Source organism: Vombatus ursinus, unplaced genomic scaffold (assembly GCF_900497805.2).
Source record: "Vombatus ursinus unplaced genomic scaffold, bare-nosed wombat genome assembly UNPS02014403.1, whole genome shotgun sequence".
In the NCBI taxonomy this organism is placed as follows: Eukaryota; Metazoa; Chordata; class Mammalia; order Diprotodontia; family Vombatidae; genus Vombatus; species Vombatus ursinus.
Window position 1 is genome coordinate 56,403 of NW_020954181.1, and position 27,117 is coordinate 83,519.

Here is a 27,117-nt window from a genome sequence, read left to right on the forward strand (position 1 = left end):
TACCTCTATCATTATACTCTGTCCTGATCAGACTGTACATACAGACTTGGAAGATATCTCAGAACCACATAGGCCAACCTGCACTTGTCCCTTTACAACACACCTGACATATCATCCAGACTTTTTTTGAAAATTTCAAGTGAAGAGAAATAAATCCATTTAACTTATGGGTAACTCTAATTATTAGGTAGATTTTCTTCAAATCAAATCTAAATGTGCCTCTTTACAATTTCCACCTACTGCTACTAGTTCTGCCCTTTGTGTCAAACAGACAATACTAATGCCTCTTCTTCATGATATCCTTTCTAATAATTTAAGAAAACTATCATGTCTCCCTTAATTCTTTTTCAGACTAAACATTCCTAGAGTTTCTTCAACTGATCTAATCATTTTTCTGATTACCCCCCCCCACTATGAATGCTCTTCAGTTTATTTTATTAGTGTTTTTCCTAAAATATGGCATGAGTATATTGTTATTCAGTTGTTTCAGTTGTGTCCAACTCTTCATGATTCCATTTGGGGTTTTCTTGGCAAAGACTGGAGTTATTGGAATGGTTTGCCATTTCCTTCTGCAACTCATTTTATAAATGAAGAAAACAAGGCAAATAGGGTTAAGGGACTTGCCCAAGGTCACACAGCTAGTAAATATCTGAGACCAGATTTGAACTCATGAAGATGAGTCTCTCTGACTCCAGGCCTGGAACTCTATCTGCTGTGCCACCTAGCTGCCATTATGAGAACATTAAATTCAATTCTAAGTGCCATGACATAGAAAGTATTTTTATAAACAGGAGTTCGAAGAGGATGGAGAAGGAATTGAGGGCTAAAGAAAATAGAATTATTTAGTCTGGAAAAGAAAACTTAACGTTACCTCTCTTCAAGTACTTGAAAGCCTGTCATGTGGAAAAGTGGTTAGACCTGTCTTATTTTGGTCCCTGAGAAGTAGGAGATATAAATCATAGGAAAGAGAAAACTGAGGTTGGATAAGACTTCCTAAATGATTAGAGCTTTCTAAAGGTAGAATGGGCTGCTCTTAAAGAGTTTTTCCTTGGCTAACATGACAGAAAAGGAAAATATGGGAAAATTGGGACACTAATGCACTGTTGGTGAAGTTGTAAACTGATATAACCATGCTTGAAAGCAATTTGGAACTATGGCCAAAGGGATATAAAACTGTATATACATACTCTTTGACCCAGCAATACCACTACTAGGTCTGTATATCAAAGAAATCAAAGAAAAAGGAAAAGACAGTAGCTTAAAAAAGCTGAGGTTTCCCATTGCATTGTGGGCCATCTCCAGTTGTTCTGACCTGTATGTGACCACTGGACCCAGATGGCTCTGGAGGAGAAAATGAGGCTGGTGACTTTGCACAGCCTTCCCTCACTTAAATCCAATTCATTTGCTTCATCTTCCTGATGTCATGGTCCTCTTCAAGAATGAAGGATAAACCACACAATGCAAAGTGAAGACAGAAGAACCAGTAACAGCAATATTGTAACAATGATCAACTGTGAAAGACTTAATTACTCTAATCAAGACAATGATCCAAGACATTTCCAAAGAACTCATGATGGAAAATGATATCTACCTCCAGATAGATAATTAATGAACTGTGAATGCAGATTGGAGCACACTTTTTTCACTTTATTTTTCTTGTCTTTTTTTTTCTATACGGCTAATATGGTTTTACATGACCTAACATGTATAACTGATATTAAAATTTTTGTTTTCTCAATGGTTGGAGGAGGGGCAGGAGAGAGAGAGACAATGTGGAACTCAAAATTTTTTAAATTAATATTAAAAATAAATAAATAAATAAGTAAGCAGAAAAAAAGTTTTTCCTCTTCAAAAATGGAGGTATTCAAAGAAAGGCTGGAAAGTCACTTATCGGGGATGCTCATGGACTTTAGATCTCTTCCATGTCAGAATTCTATCCCTTTGTACTTTGACTAAGTTGGACTTCTTCTCATTTCTAGAATAAACTTCATGAGCTTTATACTACCTTTGCTTACACTATTCTTTCTACCATAAATGCTTCCCTCTCTGCCAATCTCATCTATATTTATCTAAATCTTAATCTACAAATTTAAGATAAAAAACCACCTACTCCATGAAATCTTCCTGATCCTGAAGATGGAAGATCACCATCCTGTATCCTCCCAATTGCACTTTGCTTCTACCTATTCTATAATGTTTACGACACTCTACTTTGGATTTTATTAATTTATACATACATTTTATCTCCCTTTCTATATTGTAAGTCCCGTGAGGACAGTGATATCTTCATGGTCATTTTTATATCTTTCCATAGCATTTAGTCCAGTGCTTTAAAACAACAGGTTCACAATGAATGCTATTTAAACTACCTAGGGAAAGTGCCATTCCAGTTATGTGCTGGAAAATACAGTTCAGTACTTGCATTTCAAATGAGTTTACAAGAAATTATCTTGGTCACACAACTATGCAGTATATCAGGGGATCGTTGAAAGATGATGGGGCTTCTCTTTTAACTGTCCATGATTCATTTTACTGAGTTAATTGCTTCACATTGACAGAAGCCTCCCTCCTCCTGGTGTTTCAATTCATTCAAAGAATTCATGCTTATATTTTGGAATATGGGAAACATATCTCACCATAACACAATGGATGGGGCTGGAGGCAAGAATGATGAACAGGAGAAGGGAATTTGGAGAAGGTGGTGGAGTAGTCAAGATTTTACTTAAAAAAAAAAACTAATAAAAGAGCAAAGGCTTACATTTCGCAGTGCTTCATAAATAGCTCTAAAAACTGGCTGCTTATCATCATGGTAAACACCTCTGTTCCCATGGAGAATAAAGATTCCTTCCTCTTCAGCTTCTTGGCAATTACTTCCATATATACAATGATCAGGCCGATAATTCCAGTGGCATGGAAAAACAAAAAGGCTTTCTAAATGTAGAAAAATACATCACAAGAAAGACTAAGTTAAGCATAACTCTAAAAATAAACTTTTAAGAATTTTCTACGGAGTTAATATTTGGGAAGGTTTTAACATCTAACATAGAATTTTTACATGACAAAATTTACCAAAATGAAAAAAAAAACTTATTATTTAGAACATGACTTCAAAAGTAATAATGACAAGAATGAGTTTAAGTACTCACTGAAAACTATGACAATTTTTAAGATCTGATGACTAGGAATTGTCCATGTGGCTTTAAAAGTATGTTTAAAAGTACAAAAACATCTAATTACCTGGATTATGAAAAAACATTATATTTAACAAATCTTGATCACCCCATGTGATATTAAGTTTGTATTTTTTAAGTAATGGCATAAGTATCTCTCCCCATTGTAAATGAGCAGTTGTCATGTCATTCTGTAAGGAAAGAAACACATTAAGATTATATTTAAGTATAGCCTCAAAAGAAAGTCTAGCAGACTGATTTGCAAAATTATTCATCTTTAAGTCACACAAAAACTTACAGCTAAGGGAAAAAACAATAACACAGCATTTAGTCCTCCCTGGCTTATTTATTCTTGGTTTCCCCTATGAAAATGCCTTCTGATTCAGGCAGATTCAAATGCATGGGTCAAAAAAGGGACAACTTAGATAAATGAAACAACTTGGAGAAAATATAAACATAAGTTTTACTGAAGGTTTTCATGGGAATTTATGAGTTCTGAGTATATATGTGCATAAAATATATACTAAATATGTATATATAATATAAAACATACATATATACTTTTTAATATTTATATATTTAATGCTCCAGGTTTACACTAATAGTTTCCCTACCCAATACTGGTGTTAGAAACAACAATAATTTGGACTGTTGGTTAATCTAGTTGTAGATTAATGAATTTAAATTGACACATAGTGCATATAGTGTTGGGAGAGCATATAGTTAATCAGGACAATACATAGCTTAACTTTCACAATAACTATACGTAGTTCAAATTTCCCTTTGACATGATGTTGTGGAAAAACATCCCTTTAAAGATAAATAAAAAACAAAACCAACAAACAAAAAAAAGATAAATCAAAGAATCATAATATGTTACACATGTCTCATGCTTCATTTTGTGAAGCATTTTACAGATTCACTTACTCCTAAATATCTGATTCATTTTAGAATTTTCTTTCTAATTCATCAAGACAAATTTAAGTTGGCTTAAGTAACCTAACAAAGCGGTACTAAGAAAATGACCTTTCAATAAATCTACAGAAATGGAAAAAAAAAAAAAAGCATCATGTTAGTCCATAAAATTTAAGTCCAGGAATTGAAAAGGGAAAAGCTAATTTAAGGGACTTGATTTTAGATTAGTGCATTTTGGCCATTTTCAGGCTCGCAACACAAAAACCTTGCTACTTTACTAGCAAACAAGAAAGTTTACAAAAGAGGTACTTATAAATATAGTACAGTAGCTATAAATTTGGATGACAGAACACTGTAAGGAGAAGCCCTCAAAGTCTGTCTGGTTTGAAGCCATCAACTTGGTCTAGATTTGAAGAACTCGTTCCATTTCTAGTTAATCACCATTATTCACTATTAAACCTCACCACCAGAAACCAGAAAGCTAATTACATACTAAAAAATTCACATTGCCACTCTCAGAAGGGCAAGAGGTGAAATGCAGTTATCATAAACTAGCAGCTTTAGGGGGATGGAGCATAACACATGCCATGAAATTGCCTATATCTGCTATTTTTTAAATAAAGAACCTGAATATCATCTTTGGACATTACCATGAAGAGGGATATAATTTGTAATTGGGCAATTACAATAAAAAACATTTTTTTCAGTTCAACATGTATAATGGGACACAAAACCAAAACTGAAACAGTCTGTACATCAAGAAATTTATAGTATATAGTCTGCACATCAAGAAACTTACAGTATACCATGAGACATACAACATGTACTCAGATAAACATAATACAAGATTGAATATGATGGTTGGCAGGGAGATGAGGAAAAGTGCTATAGAGAAATCTGAGAAGGGAGGAACAGGAAATTGATTCAGAGAAGGCTTAACAGACATGGCAACTGAGATGAGACCTGAAGGAAAAAAATTGTTGAAATCATTATCTCACACTTGAAACATGAAGATTCATACAGAATTAAAATAAGGGATTAGAGCAAAACCTATTATGCTTTAGTCGAAGTAAAGAAAGAGAGGAGTTGCAAACATAATCTTAGATAAAGCAACAGCAAAAAGACAATTAAAAGAGATAAATAGGTAAACTAAATTATTCAAAAAGTTATCAGAGATAATATTGTTCATATTAATATTAATTTATATTACTACATAACACATATGCCCTGAAAGGCAAGGCATCTAAATGGTTACAAGAAATAGGAATGAGTTACAGGGAGAGATAGACAGTAAAACTATAATACTTTGGGGACCTTAAAGTACATCCTTTTCAGACCTAGACAAATCTACCCCAAAAAATAAAAAAGGAAGAAATTAAAGAACTAAATAGCAGTTCAGAAAAATTAGAGATGGCAGATTTCTGGAGATTACTGAATGGAAAGGGAAAGGAACAAGCACATTTCTTTGCACTACAAGGCACCACTACAAAAATTTACCATGTTTTAGTGTATTAAAGTTTAACGTAAGTGCAAAAAAGCAGAAATATTAAACATACTGACTACAGTGAAGTAAAAATTATAGACAGGTAGATACAATCAATAAACATTTATTAAGCACCAAAAGAGGCAAAGACAGTGCTTGCCCTCAAGAGGCTTACAATCTAGTGGGGGAGACAACATGTAAACAAATATATACAAAGTAAGCTATATATAGAATAGGAAATAATTAACAGAGGGAAGGTACTAGAATTAAGAGAGGTTGGAAAAGGCTTCCCGTAAAAAAAAAAAAAAAAAAATGGATTTCTACTTAGGACTTAAAGGAAGCCAGGGAAGTCATTAGCTTTAAATGAGGAGGGAGAACATTTCAGGCATGGGGGACAGTCAAAGAGATAGCTAGAGATGAGAGATGAAATGTGTTTTGTGGAAGAGCAAGGAGGCCAGCTGATGGAAGAATTTGTGGCAGAAAGTAAGGTGTAAGAAGATTGGAAAAGTAGGAAGGGGCTAGGTTATAAAGGGCTTTGAATGCCAAAGAGAGAATTTTGTATTTTATCCCAGAGGTGATGGAAAGCCACTGGAGTTAAATGAGTACATGAGTGAGTAGGTCAGAAAATCATTTTGGTGGCTAAATGAAGTACTAACTGGAATAGGGAGAGACTTGAGGCAGGCTGACCCACAAATAGACTATAGCAACAGTCCAGGCATGAGGTAATGAGGACCTGCATCAGAATGGCGGTAGTATCAGAGAAGAGAAGGGTGCATATTCAAGAGATGTGGCAAAGATTAAATCAACAGGTCTTGGCAACAATATGGATATGGAGAGTGAGAGATAGGAATTGCAAGCCTGAGGGACTGAGATTATAGTTTTGCTCTCAAGGTACTAAGGGAGGTAGGACGTGGGGAAGGTTTAGGGGAAAAGATAAGGAGTTCTGGTTTGGACATGTTTAGTTTAAATTGTCTTTTGGAAATCCAGTTCAAGATATCTGAAAGGCAGATGAAGATGTGAGAGAGGTTAGGGCAGAACAGGGAGACTAAACAATCATCATTACAGAGATCATAATTAAATACACACATGTTCATCCAACAAAAGGCTTTTGAAGAAAGGATTAAAATAAATTAAAAAATAACTTAATCCTAATGAATTAGTGTGTTACAGAATAAATCATAGAAACAACACATAATTTCAAAGAAAACAACAACAAATCAAAATTTTAAGATGCATTCAAAGCAGTCCATAGAAAAAAATTTATATCTCTAAATACTTTCATCAACAAGTTGGGCACAGGAAGCCAAGATTACAGAGTAAAGGCAGGAACTCACCTGAGCTCTCCTCCAAACCCCTCCAAATACCTTTAAAAATGACTAAACAAATTCTAGAGCAGCAGAACCTACTAAAAGACAAAGTGAAACAAATTTCCAGCTCAAGACAACCTGAAAGGTCAACAGGAAAGTTCTGTTTCACCAGTCTGAGAGAGAAGCGCAGTCCAGTGCAGGCCGTGCCAGCACTTACTGGACCGCAGCAAACCAGGAGCAAGCCTTGGGAATGATGGAATTAGTAGCAGCAGTGGCAGCGACTGTTTCTGGTGCTCTCAGCCCCCAGATCAAACAACTGGTCAGAAGGAGATTACAGGGGTCTCACTGAGGCTCTGTTGCTTTGCCCATTCTTGGAACTGGGTCGTAAACCTGGGTGCCAGTCCTAGGGCAAGGAGGGGAACTATAGCACAGCAGAGCTTATGACAGCAGTGGAGAGGGGACCCTCCTCACAATTCCAGGGCAGAAAAGAGTGCTTGTGGTTACTCACAGAATAAAGCACAGGCCAGGAGAGGAGTAAACACTTCTCCTTAGATCATACCACCTTGGAAGAACTGAAAACTCACAGTCCCTAGAACTATCTCTGAAAGTAGCTGCACAAAACCCCTGAAGCTTGGGACAGTACACCTTCCACAGCAGAAGCAGAGCCTACCTTAACAAAGAGTTAAAAAGTCAAGTAATAGGCTGGGAAAATGAGCAAACAACAGAAAAATATTCTGACTACAGAAACTTACTTTGGTGAAAAGGAAAATCGAAATACACACACAGAAGAACACAACAAAGTCAAAGCTCCTACATCCAAAGCCTCCAAGAAAAATATGAATTAGTCTCAGGCCATGGAGGAGCTCAGAAAGGATTCTGAAAATCAAGTAAGAGAAATAGAGGAAAAACTGGGAAAAGAAATGAGAGTAACGCAAGAAAATCATGAAAAACGAGTCAATAGCTTGGTAAAGGAGACAAAATAAAATACTCAAGAAAATCACACCTTAAAAAACAGACTAGGCCAAATGGTAAAAGAGGCGATACCAATATATCAAAAATATGTGCTCTGACCTTGCTGGATTAAATCAGGACTGCAGGGGCTGGTTTAATATTAGGAAAGCAGTAGACATAACAGAAAATATTAATAAAACAACCAGCAAAGATCATGATTATATTAATCAATGAAGAAAAAAGCCTGACAAAATACAACACCCATTTCCACTAGAATACATGGGAATAAATGATCTTCTCTACAATACAGTAAATGGTACCTATTTTAAACTCAGAGCCAGCACTGAATGTAATGGGGATAAACTAGGGACAGCTAGGTGGCAAGAGCACAAGGCCTGGAATTCAGGAAGACCTGATCTGAAATCCAGCCTCACACACTTACTATGCATATGATGTTGGATAAGTCATTTAATCTCTGTCCAAGTTGCCTTATCTATAAAATGACTCTTCATGATTCTTCAGTATTAAACCTAGAAAATCTCATAGCACCATCTTCTGGGATAATGTTACTATACACTACCCAGCAGAAGACTAATATTCTAAGCTTATTTTCCTTAATTTTCTTATAGCAGAAAGAAAATGAAATAAATTAGCTAAATAAAGAGACATACTAAAGCCAGAGTTTCTATCAAAATTTTTTAAATCTTGTACTGTAATTGGTTGTGGGGTTCAAACAAGAAGAAGATGGAGATGATGGGATGATTAAGAAATCAAAAAATTGACTGTTGAAAAAAAGAATCCTCTGAGGAAAAGTTAAATATGCTGACTTTTTAAAAAATTGTTTGCCATCAGTCATTGCCAAAATAGAAAAATTACAGAACAGTGAAAAGTATTACATTTACATCAATGTCAGGCTAAAATTGAACAGAAAACTGCAACAAGAAGTTAAGTTAGAACTTCTTAAAGTATTAAAAAAGGCTGCAAATTTTCTTTTCTGTAATCTTCAAGAAAAAGGAGAATTATGGGGACTTATTCTTATAAATCTATACAAAACACCTATACCTGTGTGTATGACATATATTTACATGGGGTATAGGTCAGTCAGTAAATATGCTTTTATTAAATACCTATCATGTACCAGGTACTGTACTAAGTGCTGGGGATACAAAAAGAGGCAAAAGATAGTCCCTGACCTCAAGGAGTCCACCTTCTAATGGGGGAGACAACAAGTGAACAAATATGCACAAACAAGTAGGATAAATAGGAAATAATTAACAGAAGAAGGCACTAGAATTAAGAGGGGAGAGCAAAGACTGCTCGTAGTAGATAGGGTTTTAGTTGGGACTTGCAGAAAGCCAGGAGATAGAAATGAAGGAGAGCATTCCAGCCATGGAGGATACAGCCAGGGAAAATGCGTAGAGTCAAGAGATCAGTGTCTTGTTTGAGGAACAGCAAGGAAACCAGTGTGCTTTCCTTACTAGAGTTGCATTTTTAAACTTATCTTCTATTTCTGTTTTCTGGTATGTTTGCAAATTTTAAAATGTGCTCACATCTAGGTTGTTGTTTTTTTTTAATAGGAATTTTTCAAATGTTTCTTTTTTATTGAAGATTATTCTTTTCTCCATTAATGATTAGGCCCAGTTTTGTAGGGTATATGACTTTAGGTTATATTTGAAATTCTTTCTCCTGGTTATTTACAGAATTTGCTATTAAAGTTAAAATTTAATGCTTATTTATTAAATTAATAAATTAGTGCTTTATTTATTAAAGCTTATTATTATTTAATTGTATTATTGTGTTATTTAAATTAAGTTTAACCATTAGGCATCTTGTAGTTTGAAAGAATTTTTCCCCCCTTGAAAAAATATGTTAATTCTTTAGATTGGCACTTTGTTTTCTGCAGTCAAAAGTTGTAGGCAGTTTTTTGGTATTATTTCTTGCACTAGAGTCTCCCAGTTTGGGGGTTTTTTTTTTTTTTACTTCTTGTGTTCTTTCAGAAGAACTATAATCTTTAAGTTATCTCTATACATCTTGTCTTTGAGATTGGCATGTTTTGTCCGTATAGAAATCATGTTTTCTTAACATTACCATATTTTATTTCTCTTCTTCTAGATTATCCTTCACTTCAGTATATTTGTATTCCCAAACAGTAGTTCTCTATTTTCTTTGGAGAGATTCACCACTGTGGATTCAAGTGTTTCTACTATAACAATTATTTCAGTTGTGCAGGCCATAAACTGCTTTTAAAATATTTTAACTCATTTGAGTTTGGACTCATTGATGTGTCTTTTTCACTTGCTATCTTCCCTTCTGTTTCAAAATCTTTTCTAAGGATTTATCCACTTGTGATTCAGGTTCTTAAGTGATTTTTCTTCCTCCTGAGAGCTTTGGGAGTTTTAGTCTTTTTCCCCCTTCTATTCCTCTTTTTCTTTTCACTTTCTGACTCCATCACCTTTAACAACAGATCCTCAGGGGGGATGTACTTCAAAGCTGTCTCAACTTCCTCCCACAGAGGAATTAACTTTTCACTTGCCATAGTCCCTGTCCTAAGTGACTTCTAGGATGACAAAACCAGCCCCAGAAAAATAACAGTCCCCTTTCCTTCAAGCCCAGTGCTGCGTCTCACACACATGCACACTCCATGCCCCAAATGACTTCTGGGATGACAAAACTAGCCCCAGTCAGATAACAGTCCCTTTTCCTTCAAACCTAGTACAGCCCCTCACACTTCCTGCCTTAGTTCTTTCTGGTTTTTTTAGTTCTCTGACTGAGCACTGCTGTAGCACATTGTTAGCCAAACAGAGCAAGTTTCTGCTTTCCTATACGTCTTCCTCCTCAGAGGTGTTACTTAAGATCCCTTTTTCAGTCATACAGTAGAATACTAAGAAATGGAAAATAGATAAGGAAAAACCTGGGAGAGAAAAGTGACAGACAAGTCATGGGAAGAGAAAATATAAGGAAGGAGGTTCAGAGACAAAGAACCATGATGTAAGCAGTCAGTTACCAAGCTACTGACAAAGTATGGAGAGAGCCAACCCATTTGATTTGTTGAGGTTAACAATCTAACCTGCCTTCCCAATATCAACCTCTACAACTTGTGGCACCAGGGTCACTACATCTATCTTAAAGGGAAGCATAAATGTTCAATGTGGGCAACCTCACTCACATTTTCCAGCAGTTGTACAAGTGAGTCTGAGGTGTGTCCTGATCATCGTATATGCCAGGATAATTTTTCTGGTCAGATAAATGCTGATCCTGTCATCAGCACTGCACAAATTGCAAGTTCCAATGGTGAATTAAAAACCATTGAACTGAAGAGGCAACCTTACTTCTCTCCTGTATAAATATCAATACTCAGGGTAAAAACAAATCTAAAAGAAGGCTTATTTACAGGATACAGTTTATGAATAGCATTAATGACACAGCTATGTAAACCAGTTCATTTCAGTACCAATCAAATAATGTTATGTATCATATCTAAATGGAACAATCCACACACATACTCTTTATATGTCTTGAATGGTCAATAATGAACTCCAATGGAAAACTGTTCACACTAGCCATCTACTAGCATAAAACCCTCCTTATACTTACACCACAGGTCCCCTAAACATTTAGCTTAACCTGAGGTATAGACTTTGACCACAGATTATGCATAAAAATATTATTCTCAAGTTGGAGGGCAAGTTATTATCATCTTTCTTTAAAATTCAAATCATATTAGAAAAATGCCATGTCAAAATTGGCAAAGCCAAGATGGCAGATTAACAATAAAGTGAATTCCCCCACCACAAAACTCCTCCAAACAGATTTAGAAAATTTTTTCAGTCATTTTTCAGTCATGCCTGACTCTTCGTGACCCCATTTGGGGCTTTCTTGGTAAAAGTACTGGAATGGTTTGCCATTTCCTTTTCCAGCTCATTTTATAGATAAGGAACTAAGGCAAACAGGGTTAAGTGACTTGCCCAGAGTCACACAACTAGTAACTGTCTGAGGCCAGATTTGAACTCATGAAGATGAGTCTTCCTGATTCTAAGAGCAGCACTCTATTCACTGCACCACCTTGCTGTACTAGGCAACATGCTTAAGGGGAAATCCATTAAAAAGATACAGTGAATCATTTTTGCAGCCCAAGTCGGTGTAGGGAGACAGAAAGAAAGATATGCAGACAGTGAGAACAGAGTCTGGTAAGAAATGTAGCTAGGTGGCGCAGTGGATAGAGCACTCGCCCTGGAGTCAGGATGACCTGAGTTCAAATGTGGTCTCAGACCAGACACTTGACACGTACTAACTGTGTGACCCTGGGCAAATCACTTAACCCCAACTGCCTCACCAAAAAAAAAAAAAAAAAAAAAAAAGAAATGCCTACATAGACTATTCCAGGGCCCGGGGGGAAAATGGATCTTTAATGAAATAGAGAACTTCAAGACCAGAGCTGAGAAGAAAATTTGACATACAAACACAAAAGTCAAGAGAAAGAGAAAAAAGTAAAGACAAGCAAACAAATATAAGGGACTAAACAGGGTGGATAAACTGCTTACGCTCTAATATGAAAAAAATAATACATCTGTTCCATGTGAAACCTATTACCATTAGGGGTCATAAAGGGAGTCTAACTAGACAGAAGATCTATTACATTATGATCATAATAGAAAAACGGAAAGGTAAGAATATACTAGAGGAAGAAAGGAAGAGAATAATTTATCTCACATAAAAAAAAAGAGGAACAAATGGATGAGGGAAGCAGCTGACAGGTGAATCTCACTCTCATCTAAACTGGTCAAAAAAGGGAAGAATGCACATGTGCTCACACTCATACACACACACAGAACTGGGTAAAGAAATACATTTCACTCAACAGTGAGAATAGGAGAAAGAAAAATTAGAGGGAAAGGTCAGTATTAAACAAAACAAATTCTAACTAAAGATGTACTTACAGCTACTTAGAATTCCTTTTGGGTGGCAGAGAATTAGAAATTGAGGGGATGCCTATAAATTAGATCAAGTTATGGCATACATGATATACTACTGTGCTATAAGAAATGATAAAGAGGATGGTTTGAGAGTAACCCAAGAAAATTTGTATGAACTGATGCTGAGTAAAGTGAACAGAACCAGGAGAAAAATGTATATGACAATAATAGCGTGAAGTCAAAACAACTTTGAAAGACTTAGGAACTGAACTCAGCATAATGACCAACCATGATTCCAGAATATTGATGATGAAACATACTACCCATTCTCCTGATAGAAAGGTGAAAAACAGTACAAAATGAGACATAATTATTTTCTGAAGATGGCCTATGCGGGTTATTTATTTTGCTTGATTATAGTTGTTGTCTTCGTATTGTATTAGAAATGTTAGCTATCACAATAAGAGAAAAAGAAAAAAAGAATTAGGATAGTGAGGAAACAAAAGTATCACTCTGCAGAGGAGATGACGGTATACTTAGAAAATCCTAGAGAATCAACTGAAAAAACTACTTGAAATAATTAAAACGTGCAGGACATAAAAGAAACCCACAGAAATCATCAGCATTTCTATAAATTACCAATCAATTACCAACGAAGCAGCAAGAGATAGAACGAGAAATTCCATTTACAATAACTATAGACAATATAAAATACTTGGGAATTTACCTGACAAGAAAAACCCAGGAACTACAGGTACTACAAATGTTTTTGGTAAATTTTTTCTTATTTTAAACAAATTAAAAAATGAGAAAAGAAAAAAAATTGCCATGTACACAGCAGACTATAAGAGAAGATTCAATATAAAACAATAAATTTCCATTTCAATAAAACCTATGTAATAAATACGACACATTGTTTTCAAAGGTGCCCAGCTTTTCTTTGCTTCCTTGTTGGTTTTCTTTTGTTCTCTGCTGTGCACTTTTTACTTTATTTTTTCTCCTTCCTCCACTCACTACTCTAATGGCAGCCACAATTAAGTGTCGCTATATATATATATTCATAGGTATTTACAAAAATATGCATATATACACATATACACTCATACATTTCCTCCTATCATCTGTTTCTCTGAAGGTGGATAGTATCTTCCTTCATAAGTCCAAGTCTTCTCATGTTTTTCTTAATCAACCAGTTCATCATTTCCTACACCACAGCAATATCCCAACCCAATCATATCCTATCTGAGAGATTGCCTATGAAAGTTTTTTCCCAATTTTCTGCATTCCTTCTATTCTTGACTACACAGGTTTTATTTATGCAAGAGAATTTTAATTTAAAATAATAGAAATTATTCTGAATTTTTATATTTCAACAATGTTCTCACTTTATAATATAATTTAAGGTCTAATATTGCTAAATCTACTCCCTTTACATCCTTTTCCCCTGGTTTCTTTGAAGTTCTTGACCTTTTGTTCTTCCAAATGAACTTTATTATTTTTTTCTAATTCAGCAAGATAATTTTTTAGTAATCTAATTGGGATGGCATTGAATAAATAGATGAGCTAGGTAAAACTGTCATTTTTAAAATTATATTGGCTTTACCTACCCCTGAACAATAAATATTACTTCAATTATTTAGATCTGAGGTTATTTGTATAAAAAGTATTTTATGTTTATGTTCATATAGTTCCTGTATCTGTTTTAGCAGGTATGCACTCAGATATTTTATACTGTCTAGGTATTTTAAGTAGTCTAAAATAATATTCAATAATATTACTGACACATATGTACAAAATATTTATAGCAGCTCTTTATGTGGTGGCAAAGAATTGGACATTGAGGGAATGTCCATCAATTGGGGAATGGCTGAATAAGTTGTGGTACATGAATATTATTGTGCTATAAGAAATGATGAGCAGGCAGACTTCAGAAAAACCTGGAAAGACTTGTATGGTATGATGCTGAGTGAAGTAAGCAGAATCAGAAGAACATTGTACACAGTAACAGCCACACTGTGCGTTGACTAACGTTGATGGACTTAGCCTTGCTCAGCAATACAAGGACCTAAGACATCTCCAAAGTTCTCATGACATAAAATGCTATCCACATCCAAAGAAAGAACTATGGAGTTTGAATGCAGATTGAAGAATACTATTTGCTATTTTTCTCTTCTGCTTTGTTTTGTTTCCTCTTTCTGGTGGTTCCTCCTACTGGTTCTAAGTCTTCCTTATAACATCACTAATGTGAAAATGTGTTTAATAGGAATGTATATGTATAGATTATATCGGATTGCGTGCCATTTTGGGGAGGGAGGTGGGGAGGGAGTGGGAGAAAAATTTAAAACTCAAAAGTTTATGGAACTGATTGTTGATAAATCAAAATAAATTAATAAAAAAATTTTTTTAATCTCCGTGAGGGCAAGACCTGTTTTTTGTCTTTCTTTGTATCCTTTGAGCTTAGGACAGGGCCTGGGACATAGTACATGCTTAATAAAGGCTTGTTGACAGACTGAAAAAAAAATATCGCTGACAGTGTAGTTTCTGTATTTTTCACTTTTGATTAAATTTATTTTAACTTTAATTTTGTTTGAGATCATGATTACTAACTCTGCTTTTTTTACATACTAAATTCTATTCCTGCCCTTTATCTTTGTGTGTATCCCTCATTTTTACAGCATTTCCTGAAAGCAACATATTGTTCAATTCAAATTTCTAATCTGCTATACATTTCCATTTTATGGGTAAATTCGTCCCATTCACATTCTAAGCTATAATTACTTGTTGTGTATTTTCCTCCTTCCTATATTTCCTCACTATCCTTCTCACCCTATTTACCCTATCCCTCCTCACTCCTCTGCTTTACTTCTACCTGCTACCTTACCCTCCCATTCATTCCTTAACCTATCCATCCCTCCAGGAGTCCCTCCTTTATCCTTTCCTCCCACTTATCCTCTTTCCCTCATTTCTTTCTGAATTTAGAAGACTTTTATACCCTTCTAGATATATACGTTGTTCCCTCTTTAACCTATTCCCAATGAGAGTAAGGTTCCAGCACTACCCATCCTCCCCCCCACTTGCTTCTTCTGTGTCAATTTTTCCTTTTATGACTCATTTGTATGAAAGAATTACTCCTTTTTATCTCTCCCTACAGTTTCCATTTTTTAAAATCACCCCATCATACTAAGCTCAGTCCATGCCTTTCTTTCAAACTACTCAAATAATGATGACAATCAGAAGAGTACTGTAATATTTTCATATATACAAAATAAACAATTTGATCTTACTGAGTCCCTTATCACCGGTCTTTAATGTCTACCTTCTATCTCTCTTGGATGTTATATGTGGAATTTTTCCTTAAGTTCTACTGTTGTTGTTTTTTTTTTTTTTATCACAAATACCTGAAAGTCATTCAATTCATTAAATGCTCCCCTCCTTTTTTTTCATTCAGGATTATACTTAATTTTGCAGGGTAAGTTACCCTTGGTCATAACCCCAGCTCTTTTGCTCTACAGAATACAGTATTCCAAGACCTCCAGTCCTTCAACACACTAGCTCCTAGGTCTTGTGTAATCCTCATTATAGCTCCATGATATTTAGATTGTTTTTTTTTTCTTGTTGCTTCCAATATTTTCTCCTTAATCCAGCAGTTTTGAAACTCGGCTATGACATTCCTGTAAATTTTCCTCCTGGGATCTCTTTCAGGTGGTGATTGGTGGATTTTTTCTATTTCTACTTTGCCTTCTTGTCCTAGAACTTCAGGGCAATTTTCCCATGATAATTTCTTGTGATAGTGTATAAGATTCTTTTTTTTTAACTGTAATTTTCAGGTAGTCTGACTATTCTTATATTATTTCTCTTCAATCTGTTCTCCTGATTGGTTGTCTTTCTAATGAGATGTTTTACTTTCTCTTCAATTTTTGCATTCTTTTGATTTTGTTTTATTATTTCTTCATGTCTTAGAATGCCATTAGCTTCCCTTTGCCAATTCTAGTTTTCAAGGAATTATTTTCTTCCTTAAATTTTTGATTCTCTATTTTCAGTTGATTGACTTTGTTTTCATAATTTTCTTAAATTGCTTTTTTCCCCTAATCGTTCCTTGATCTCTCTTATTTGATTTTTGAAGTCCTTTTTAAGTTCTTCCAAGAACTCTTCTTGTGTGTGGGACCATTTGAAAACAGGAAAAGGAGTGAGTTTTTTAGCTCCATTATCTTCCTCTAAATATGAACCCAGATCTTCTCTTCCCCATAGTAACTACCTATGGTTAGGTCCTTTCTCCTTTGTTCACTCATTTTTATTTATTTTTTGTTTTATTTTGTTTTTAGCAGTTATTAGTGCAATCAAATGGTAGTCGTGAGGTATGGGAATACCGAAGCCTCAGGTCCTTCTTACTGTTATTTTCTGAAGTCTCTCTCGGGGCCCAACCTCAGGCTCTCCTTTCCACTCCTAAGCCAGGTTCCCAGCCACATTGTCCCACAAACACTCTTGCTCTCTGCAATCTTTCTTTTGACTGCAAATTACAGCTGTCCTCTTTGCCTCGGTACTGAAACAAGGACTTTGCTCTCCTGCAAGTGTTCACAGCCAACAGGATCCCTGAGCCTCACTGCGCCCAGGTGTGTGCTAGCTTCTTCTCCCCGCAGCCACAGTCTGGGACACTGTCATCAGCCCAGCTATGCTCGGTGTTCCTCAACAGTGAAAGGTCCTTCAATCTTCTCCTACTCAGCAATCAGGAACCCCTCTCCCCCCTCCACTGTCTGCAAGATGAAAGATTCTAAGGCTAAGGCTAAGGCTGCCTCTCAGCCCAGCTGCCCCCAGGGCTTGTTGTTTATTGATTCTACAGAGTTGGCCTGGAGGAGTTTGTACTTCACCCAGGCCAAACCTTGGCCCCTGGAGGTCAGGTCTTTCCTGGGGTCTTCTTAAATTATCTTACTAGAACAATCACTTTTACCCTTTGTTTATTTCTGCTGCTCTGAGGTGATGTTGTCTTTTTGGGGGGAGGAAATTTGGAGAGTCTAAAGTTTTCTGACCTACTCCGCCATCTTCCCAGAATCCTCTCCCCAAGTGCACAATTACAAAACACTTTTCACACAAATAAAGTCAGATCTATACAAATGGAAAAATATTAATTGCTCATGGATAGGCCAAGCCAATAGAATAAAAATGACAATTCTACCTAATTCTACCTAAATTCTACCAATTCTACCAAAATTAATTTAGTTCTTCAATCAAACTATCAAAAAAATATTTTATAGAGCTAGAAAAAATAGCAAAATTTACTTGGAAGAACAAATGGTAAGAATATCAAGGGTATTAATAAAAAAAAAAAGTAGAAGGAAAGTGGTCTAATCACACCAGATCTCAAACTATATGATAAAGCAATAATAATCAAAACAATTTGGTACTTCCTAAGAAATAGAATGGTAGATTAGTGGAATCAACTAGGTATACATTATACTGCAGTAAATGACTATAGTAGTTTAGTGTTTGATAAACACAAAGATCCAAGCTACTGGGAAAAAAACTTAGTACTTCACAAAAACTGCTGGGAGAACTGGAAAACAATATGGCAGAAACATAGTATGGCAGTGTAAGCACTGTATACCAAGTTAAGGTCAAAATGGATACATGATTTAGACATAAAGGATCATAATTAAAGTAGGGAGGCATGGAATAGTCTACCTGTCAGATCTATGGAAAAGGGAAGAATTTAGGATCAAACAAGAAATAGAGATAATTACAAAATATAAAATATATAATTTTGACTACATTAAATTTTAAAAGGTTTTGCACAAACAAAACCAATGCAACCAAAATTAAAAGGAAAACAGAAAACTGGGTAAAATGTTTTTCCACAGGCATGTCTGATAAAGGCCTCATTTCTCAAATATATAGAGAACTAAGTCAAATTTATAAGACTACAAGTCATTCCGCAACTGACAAGTGGTCAAAGGATATGAACAGTTTTTAGACAAAGAAATCAAAGCTATCAATATTCAAATGAAAAAACAATGTTCTAAATCACTATTGATTAGAAAAATGCAAATTAAAACAACTCTGAGTTACCACCTCATACCTATCAGATTGGCTAACATGACAGAAAAAGAAAACGAAAAATGTTGGCAGGTATATGGGAAAACCAGGACACTAATGCACTTTTGGTGTAGTTATGAAGTGATCCAACCATTGTGTAGAACAATTTGGAACTATGCCCAAAAGGCTGTAAAATTATGTATACCCTTTGATCCACCAAAACCACAACAGGGTCTATATCCCAAAGATGATTTTAAAAAAGGGAAGGGAGAAGGACCTATTTATATAAAAATATTTATAGCAGCCCTTTTTGTGGTGGCCAATAACTGGAAATTGAGGGAATGCCCATCAATTGGGAAATGGCTGACCAAGTTGTAGTATACGAGTGTAATGGAATGTTATTGTGCTATAAAAAATGACAAGCAGGATAATTTCAGAAAAACCTGGAAGACTTACATGAACTAATATAGGAGCAGAGACCAAAGGAGACAAAGGAGCAGAACCAGGAGATCACTGTACATAGTAACAGCAATATTGTACAATGAACAACTGTAAATGACTTAGCTATTCTCAGCAATATAATGATCCAAGACAATCCCAAAGGATTCATGATGAAAAATGCTATCTGCCTCCAGAGAAAGAACTGGTGGCATCTGAATACAGACTGAAACACACTATTTTTCACTTTCCTTCTTTCATTTTCTTTTTTTTTTTGGCTCAAATTTTCTTCCACAAAATGACTAATATGTAAATGTTTTACATGATTGCACACATATAAGTGATAGCAGATTGCTTATTCTCTTAGGGAAAGGGGAGAGGGGGCAGCTAGATGGTGCTGTGGATAGAGCTCTGGCCTTGGAGTCAGGAGGACCTGAGTTCAAATTTGATCTCAGACACTTGATACTTACTAGCTGTGTGACCCTGGGCAAGTCACTTAACCTCCATTGCCTCACCAAAAAAAAAAAAAAAAAAGACAAAGGGAAGGAGAGGGAAAGCAGGATGGAATTTGGAAAAGATGGGAAAATCTAAGAAAAAGTTACCATGAGTCATTTTTTAAGTCAAGGTGAGAATAGGGAGATAGATTCTGAAGACACTGGGCTCTGGCCAGGACTGCTACCTAGGAAGCATTCCAGTACAGGGAAAGGCTGCACACAAGGGCAAGTAGAGGTCCCAGACCTATACAAGGGCATCCTTACACCCATACTGGGGAACCACAGTAAGGACAGATATCAAATGGCAGCTTTTTCATCTCCTATTCAGTTCTGGGTTACAGATTCAAGGGAACTAAGGAGAGGACCTGCACTCTCCTCCAAACTCACTGCCCAGTGATCTCTGGCCTTAGGCAGTGGAGTAGGTTCGGAAGCAAGTAGCAGCAGTAGTATGGCTCAAATCCCAGAAACAGAACAGGATCTCAGTTTAATTTTCCAGCTCAGTTTGAAGCCTATAGAGGAATAATCACAGTAGAAATCCCAGGCCAAAAAGAAACCTGCAATTCAGTCACTCTAAACCAACAGAGTTTCTGAACTGGCTGACAATGGTCGCATCCACCTACTGTTGCTCAGATCCAAACCCAGGTCAAGAACTTGTAATCTCAAATCAGGGGATAGCAATCAGATTTTACTCTAGATCAGACTTTGTGAGGTCTGAAATCTTGTAGGTCCTCAGCTGAAGCTGTCCCTGAGCTACAGGAACAACACAACACTCAATATACCTCCCTTTACCACCACCATTCAAATTACAACAAGAGAAATTTGGGAAGACATAGATGAATTAATGCAGAGTGAAGTCAGCAGAACCAGGAAAACAACATATACAACGACAGCAATATGGTAAAAATAAAGAACTTTGAAAGAATTAGGAACTTTGTTTACTGTAATGACTAACCATGATTTCAGAAAGCCTCATGAAAGAACATGCTATCCACTTCCTGACAGAGAAGCAAGAGACTCAAGAGTACAGAATGAGACATATATTTTTTGCATATGTTTTTGCACATATTTGCACATGTTTTGGACTAAACATATTTGTAAAAAGGGTTTTATTTTTCTTTCATTCTAAATGGAGTGCATGTCCTGAGTGAAGTGAAAAGAACCAAGAGGACACTGTACACAATAACAGCCACGTTGTATGATGACTAATATTAATAAACTTAACCCTTCCTTGCAATACAAGGATCTAAGACATCTCCAGAGGCCTTGTGGTAGAAAATGCTATCCACATCCAAAGAAAGAACTATGGAAGTCAAAATGTTATTTTTTTTTCTCTTCTGTTGAGTTTTGTTTCCTCTTTCTGATGGTTCCTCCTATTGGTTTTAATTTTTACTTACAACATCACTAATGTGAAAATATGTTTAATATGAATGTAAATGTATAGCCTATATCAGATTGTGCACCGTCTTGGCGAGGATGGTGGGGAGGAAGGGGGAGAAAAATTTTAAACTCAAAAGCATGTGGAAGTGATTATTGATAAATCAAAATAAATTAATAAAAAAAAGATAATAAAAAAATAAATGGAGTGGATGTGGAGAGTTGAGGTGAAAGGAGGAAAAGCAGAGTTTTGCTCAATGAAAAAAATATATAATTTTAAAAATTAACAGGGAAATGAAGTCAAGACAAGGATAATGGACTGGTAGAACAGAGAGAGATCAGAGGTTACAATGAGGTTAAAAAGCAGTCAGCTCTGGAATTCAGATAAGGTAGAACAGTGAAAGGACAGAAGATTGTGAGCAATGAGGGAAAACTGAGAGTTCATAATTTTGACAAATCAGTTTTGGCATGACATTGAGATCCAAAGTATGGCCATCCTAGGATAGCTAGGATGAAGATAGCCTGGTGTAGTGGGAGGGAAAGCATTAGATTTAGATTCAGAGTGACTATGGACAAATGTTGGTTCTTCTACTCATTACCTGGGCAAGTTACTTTGCAGCTCTTGCCTTCAATTTCTATAAAATGAGGTGTTTGGATTAGATATCTTTAAAGCCCCTTACAGTTCTATATCTCTTCCTATAAGATAGAGGTAAAGGGGGTTGAAGAAATGAAGCCAGAGTACAAATGGCAGGGTCACCTGTATGAAAACTGAAGACATCAAAGATGATGAATGGGCTTGAAATGGAGAAGACAACCATAGCAAGGTACTAAATGAACCAAGGAAAATAAGAGAGTATCTTGAGATTATCCTGCCATTAGATGACAGAGATAAAGATCAGAAGAAAATGAGATTTGAGTCAGTGCCAGGAAGTGGAAGAAGGAAAAAGATATTAAGGGGTGGGGGTGTGTGTGTGTGTGTGTGTGAAGGGATCTGAGTGGGGGGGGTGAATAGGGGGATCAATTTGTGAGGGGAGATGGTGGTTAACAGTAGAGAGTTCCAGAGCATATACTGAGAAGAAAAGACAGAGGAGGACAGGAACTGAGATTATTAAGAATGATCCAGGGAGAAACAGTATGAGAAAGGTATTTTCCTCATATTCTGAATGACATCAATAGTAAGTTGGAATTTGCTTGCTCTAAGAAAGTGGGAGTACCAAATTGGTATATGTTTATAGAATAAACTAGCCCTTAAACACATTTTAGAACAGTGTTGTGACAAGCCTTCACAGAGCACCTTCATTGATATCATATCTCCCAGATGACTGATCTCACTAGTGTTACCTATTTTTTTGAATTCTAATGTTCTGAAAACAGCCTATCTGAATAGCCTATACAGGGCAGTTAGGTGACACAGTGGATAAAGTGTCAGTCCTGGCGTCAGGAATACTCATCTTCCTGACTGCAAATCTGGCTTCAGACATTTACTAGCTATGTAACCCTGGGAAAGTCATTTGATCCCATTTGCTTCAGTTTCCTCATCTATAAAATGAGCTGGAGAAGGAAACAGCAAACTATTCTAGTATCTCTACCAAGAAATCCCCAAATGGGTTCACAAAGAGTTGGACGTGACTGAAAATGGCTCATCAACAACAATATATCGTATATGTGGCAATTAATATGAAACTAATCAGAATATCTCTAACCACCCTGAACAAATAGGATTTTACTCCACCAAAAGCATTCCCTAAACAATTCTTTTAACTTAGGATTTTAAAAGAAAAAGAAATCCAAACCTTAGAAACAAAATTTCAAGAAATAAGAATGTAACATTTCCAACAACTACTCATATCACTATTTTACCTTGAAATATTTCCTTCTCATTCGAGTCATGTTCATTAACATAACTCCAGAATTTATTCCAGTTTTTCCATAGTATGGATGTCTGGCAAAGCGATTATACCAACCAATCCGAGGTTCCTCATGCTCTGGTGCCATGGCAGCAATTTGTGTGGAGTTAAATTTCTTTAGCAGTGACCAAATATCATCAACAGGGCGTAAAAAAAGAATATCAGTGTCAACATATAGCAGTGAGTCAACTTCTTTCAGGATTAACTGTAAAGAAGAATATTTGAACAATTAATTATAATTCCCCTTTGCCTGGAGAAAAAAATTGCACCATTTTGATTACATATAAATTTCAATTATACATTTATATTAGCTTAAAAAAAGAATGAATGAAAATTTGCCTCTCACAAATTTAACTTTTTCAAAATTTAATTTTTTTCACCCTAATCACCTACTACATACATAATATTATTACAAACTTTTTATTTTAAATGTAGTAACTCTCAACAAAAACAAATATTTTAACAATCGTCCACATCATTGTTCCAAATTTGTGGGAAGGGTAACATCAACAAAAAAAAAAAAAAAAAAAATGCAATACTTCACAGATGCAGAGCTGGAAAGGACCTGAGAACAGGCCAGTTAGTCCAACCTCCTCTCTTTACAAATGAGGAAATTGAGGCCCAAGGAGGTTAAGTAACTTCTTCAAGGTTATAGAGGTAGTAAGTAACTGAGATAAAATCTCAACTCAGGTCCTCTGATACCCTTTTTTCAGATTAAGACTTTATAATGTAATTTATCTGGAATAACTGGGTGACAGAAAGACCCACAACCAACAAACCCCCTTTGCTTTCTTCTGTTACTCTCTCCCCCTGGTATGGGCTGACCAGGACCCATCCAGGAAGTTTCACTGCTCACAGGAGTTAGATGAGATGGAAGTCACTAACTCTATCTGTTCTGGTGATATTAAGGACCATTAGACTTTACCATCTACTGTCCAGACACCCAGTTAACCTAAGGATCTCTGGACCTCATCATCTGCACTACCAAAACTCCCTTGGGAATTCTGGACTTTGCTATTCATTCTTCAGTTAAACTTTCTCTTGTACATTGTCTCCCTCAACTAAGAGCATGAGGTCCTTTAAAGCAGACTCTATTCTGTTTTTTCTATTTGCCATGTAGAAAAATGATTTCAGCTTAATAAATGTTTTCTTTCATTCATTCATCAAATCTATAACTGCTATGTATTAGCTGCTAATAATCTAAAGAATGAGGAAGAAAAACTAAACTATTAATTTACTGAATTACTAAATTTACTAAAATAAATTATTCAATTCAGAAAATAAAGATCATAGACTGATTTATCATGACATTCTAGACTTTAAAAAATAAGTTTCCTCAACTGTAAAATGAAAATATTTGTACTAAAACTTCACATACAACTTGTGAGGAAATTCCCTTTGCAAACTTTAAAACGGCTGCAGGAGCAGGTTGGGGGCTTACTAAGCTGCTCATAACCCTAATTTTTATTTAGATTTTTTTTTACTTTAAAAATTCCATTTTTAAACAATGATATACTGCTAAGTGTTTGTTTAGAGACTGTTACCTACTCAATCAACTGGAAACAAACAGCTTAAAGTTTAAGGTTGAAAAGAGAGCAATCAGAAATTAATATAATCACTTCAGCATTTCTGGAGTCTTTTTAAAACAATGTTTTTTCCAAAAGATTAGTAGTTTTCATCTCATTATCTGGGAACTAAAACAACTTTATCCAAGGGTCATCATTCAGGAAAGAATGGATTATTTTACACCTAACGCTGGTTAAATAAGGCCAGAGTTATAATGAGTATAAAAGACAAAGCCAATAAATTCTAAGGAATGATGTTCTTGATACAGGTTATCTTTAGGACATGAAATAGATTACTTCTGTAAAAGAATTTATACCACACAAGAACCAAATGAACTATTAAAAAGTGGGGGAGGGAACAGGTATGACAGAAAATAATCAATTCAAGTCAATTTTAGAGTAATACAAAGAACAAAGGTTGTAACAAATTTAGTATAAAATTAAGTGAATTTATGCCAATCACTTTGCAACAAAACATTTCTCAAAACTCTGAGTAAGCTTTTTGTTATTTCTAAACTCTTAATTTATATTCCCTTGATAAATTGGAAAAGCAAAGGGAAGGCATGGGAAGAAGTCACAAAAGTTATGAGAAAGATCAAGACTAGGTAGGCGTTGGCCATGTCAAGTAGAATAGACTTTGGTCCTAATATGTTTATTATGTTAATTATTATGTTAATACTAAACTCTTTTTAGTTACAAATCACAAAGAAATGGAATTTCTTTCTCGTTTTATGCACACGCACGCACACACACGTGTGTGTGTGTGTGTGTGTGTGGTAAGCCTATTTTCCACATCAATATCAGTTTATATGGTCTGACAAAGGTCTCCTTTAAAAAACACTTTCTTTTCTTGATCCTAAGACCTACGGTTGACATAATCATATGCTTTCCTGAAGGTACTGATTTTCTTAAGCTCTTACTACTTCAGTATTTGGTGCATATGGCAAAGCACCAATGCCTAGTCATAGTCAACTCTAGTCCGTGTTCTCCCATAAATTATCCACATTCAGTGTGCTGGACGTCTTCCTCTCTGTCTCTTTTTACATGGTATAGATACCAAATGAAGCACGTATGCTGTCCCTTGCTTCCTATTTTTTTCTTTTCCTTTTAAAGATTAGGTCTCCTTATCTCACTCAGGCTGGAAGTGCAGGAGCTTCTCAAGGGACAGTTCCCACTCTAATCCACACAAGACCTTCGACATGATCTATTTCTGACCTAGACCAGATGACCCCTCATTAGGCAACTTGGCTCCCTTCCCACAAACCCTGTTCTTGTTGACTCATCATACTAATGTTAAATGTAGTGAGGCCACCCGACTAACTTAGCTTATAGAAGAAGATCAGAACACCAGAGTCCAAGAGATCCACCTGCTTCAGTTTCTCCAAGAGTAGGGATTACAGGCATGCATGACTACATTGGGCCCATTGCTTTCACTAAACAAAACCCTCCCTCCTTTCCCAGTTCTACATCACTGCAGTGATATCCTTTATTCTGCTTAAGATCACAGGATCACAAATTTGTAGCTAGAAGAGCTGTGAGACCTTTAGAGGCCATCTAAGTTCAATTCCCTCATTTTACATATAGGTAAACTGAGGCAAAGAGAGCTTCTATGCAATTCTCTAGTGTTAATATGCTACTGTCTACTCACATGTACCTAATTTCCAATAATGAAATACAATGAAAACATGCTTTGATCAAAAAAATCGCTTATGAACCGCTTTTTAGTATTGTCTCTTTTAAGAACTTACTGGTAAAAACAATCTTTGTGAAGCACATGGTTTAAAGAGTTTTTTCCATTCTGCTGCATTCTCAGTCGGAAAAGTTATTGGATAGATAGTGTAATTAAATGTCTGTAGAAATTTCCAGCCGTTGAGCTAAAATAAAAACAATAGCACCAAAGGGGAAAAAATAGTTCAGTCTTCTTTTTTTTTTTAATCAGATCAATGAATCAACAATCATTTATCAAGCACCAAGTATATATAAGACATTATTCTAGGCACTGGAAACATAAAGACAAAAGTAAAGCAATTCAATATCAAATCTCCTCAAATGAATCTATACTTTTTAAGGAACCGGAGAGAAGGTTTGGATAATTTTTAAAATAAAAATTGTATCATTTATGTTGTATTATTTTGCAGAAATCATATTATAACTTTCTACTGCTTGTTTTTATTCAATTCTTAACATTACACTATCCATAAAATATTAATGAAGAATTTAAGCACATGTTTTGTTAGTATGTTATTTTTGATCTTGTAAGTTTATACTCAATATCCGTTTACAACTAGTAAAAAAGAAAACTACCAATTTTTGAAGAATTAGAATACAGTAAAATATACTTAAGACAAACTATTCTGAACACAATCAATTAGCAAACATTTATTAAGCACCAAGTATGCACAAGGCATTATGCTAGATGTGAGGGGCACAAAGACAAAATTGAAAATATTTTTGACCTGAAGGAGTTTACATTCTATTGGAGGGCAGGTAGAGACAACACATAAAAACATAAATACATGCAATGTAAATTAAAAGATAATGGTGGGAAGGGGACTGGCAACCAGAGATATCAG

The 27,117-nt window shown here is 35.5% G+C and overlaps 1 protein-coding gene across 3 annotated transcripts in view; it reads right to left on the minus strand.

Annotated features, from left to right (window-relative positions):
• GXYLT1 (glucoside xylosyltransferase 1) overlaps positions 1-27,117 on the minus strand; it is a 95,400-nt gene that overhangs the window by 8,160 nt on the left and 60,123 nt on the right. For 2 of the 3 annotated variants that reach the window (XM_027861052.1, XM_027861051.1), the window contains 4 exons: positions 26,293-26,418; positions 22,933-23,184; positions 3,238-3,361; positions 2,759-2,931 (listed from right to left, as the gene is read on the minus strand). In XM_027861052.1, coding sequence (XP_027716853.1) covers positions 2,759-2,931; positions 3,238-3,361; positions 22,933-23,184; positions 26,293-26,418 — 675 coding nt within the window. The remainder of the gene's footprint in view (positions 1-2,758; positions 2,932-3,237; positions 3,362-22,932; positions 23,185-26,292; positions 26,419-27,117) is intronic. The other variant, XM_027861053.1, reaches the window with a different exon arrangement.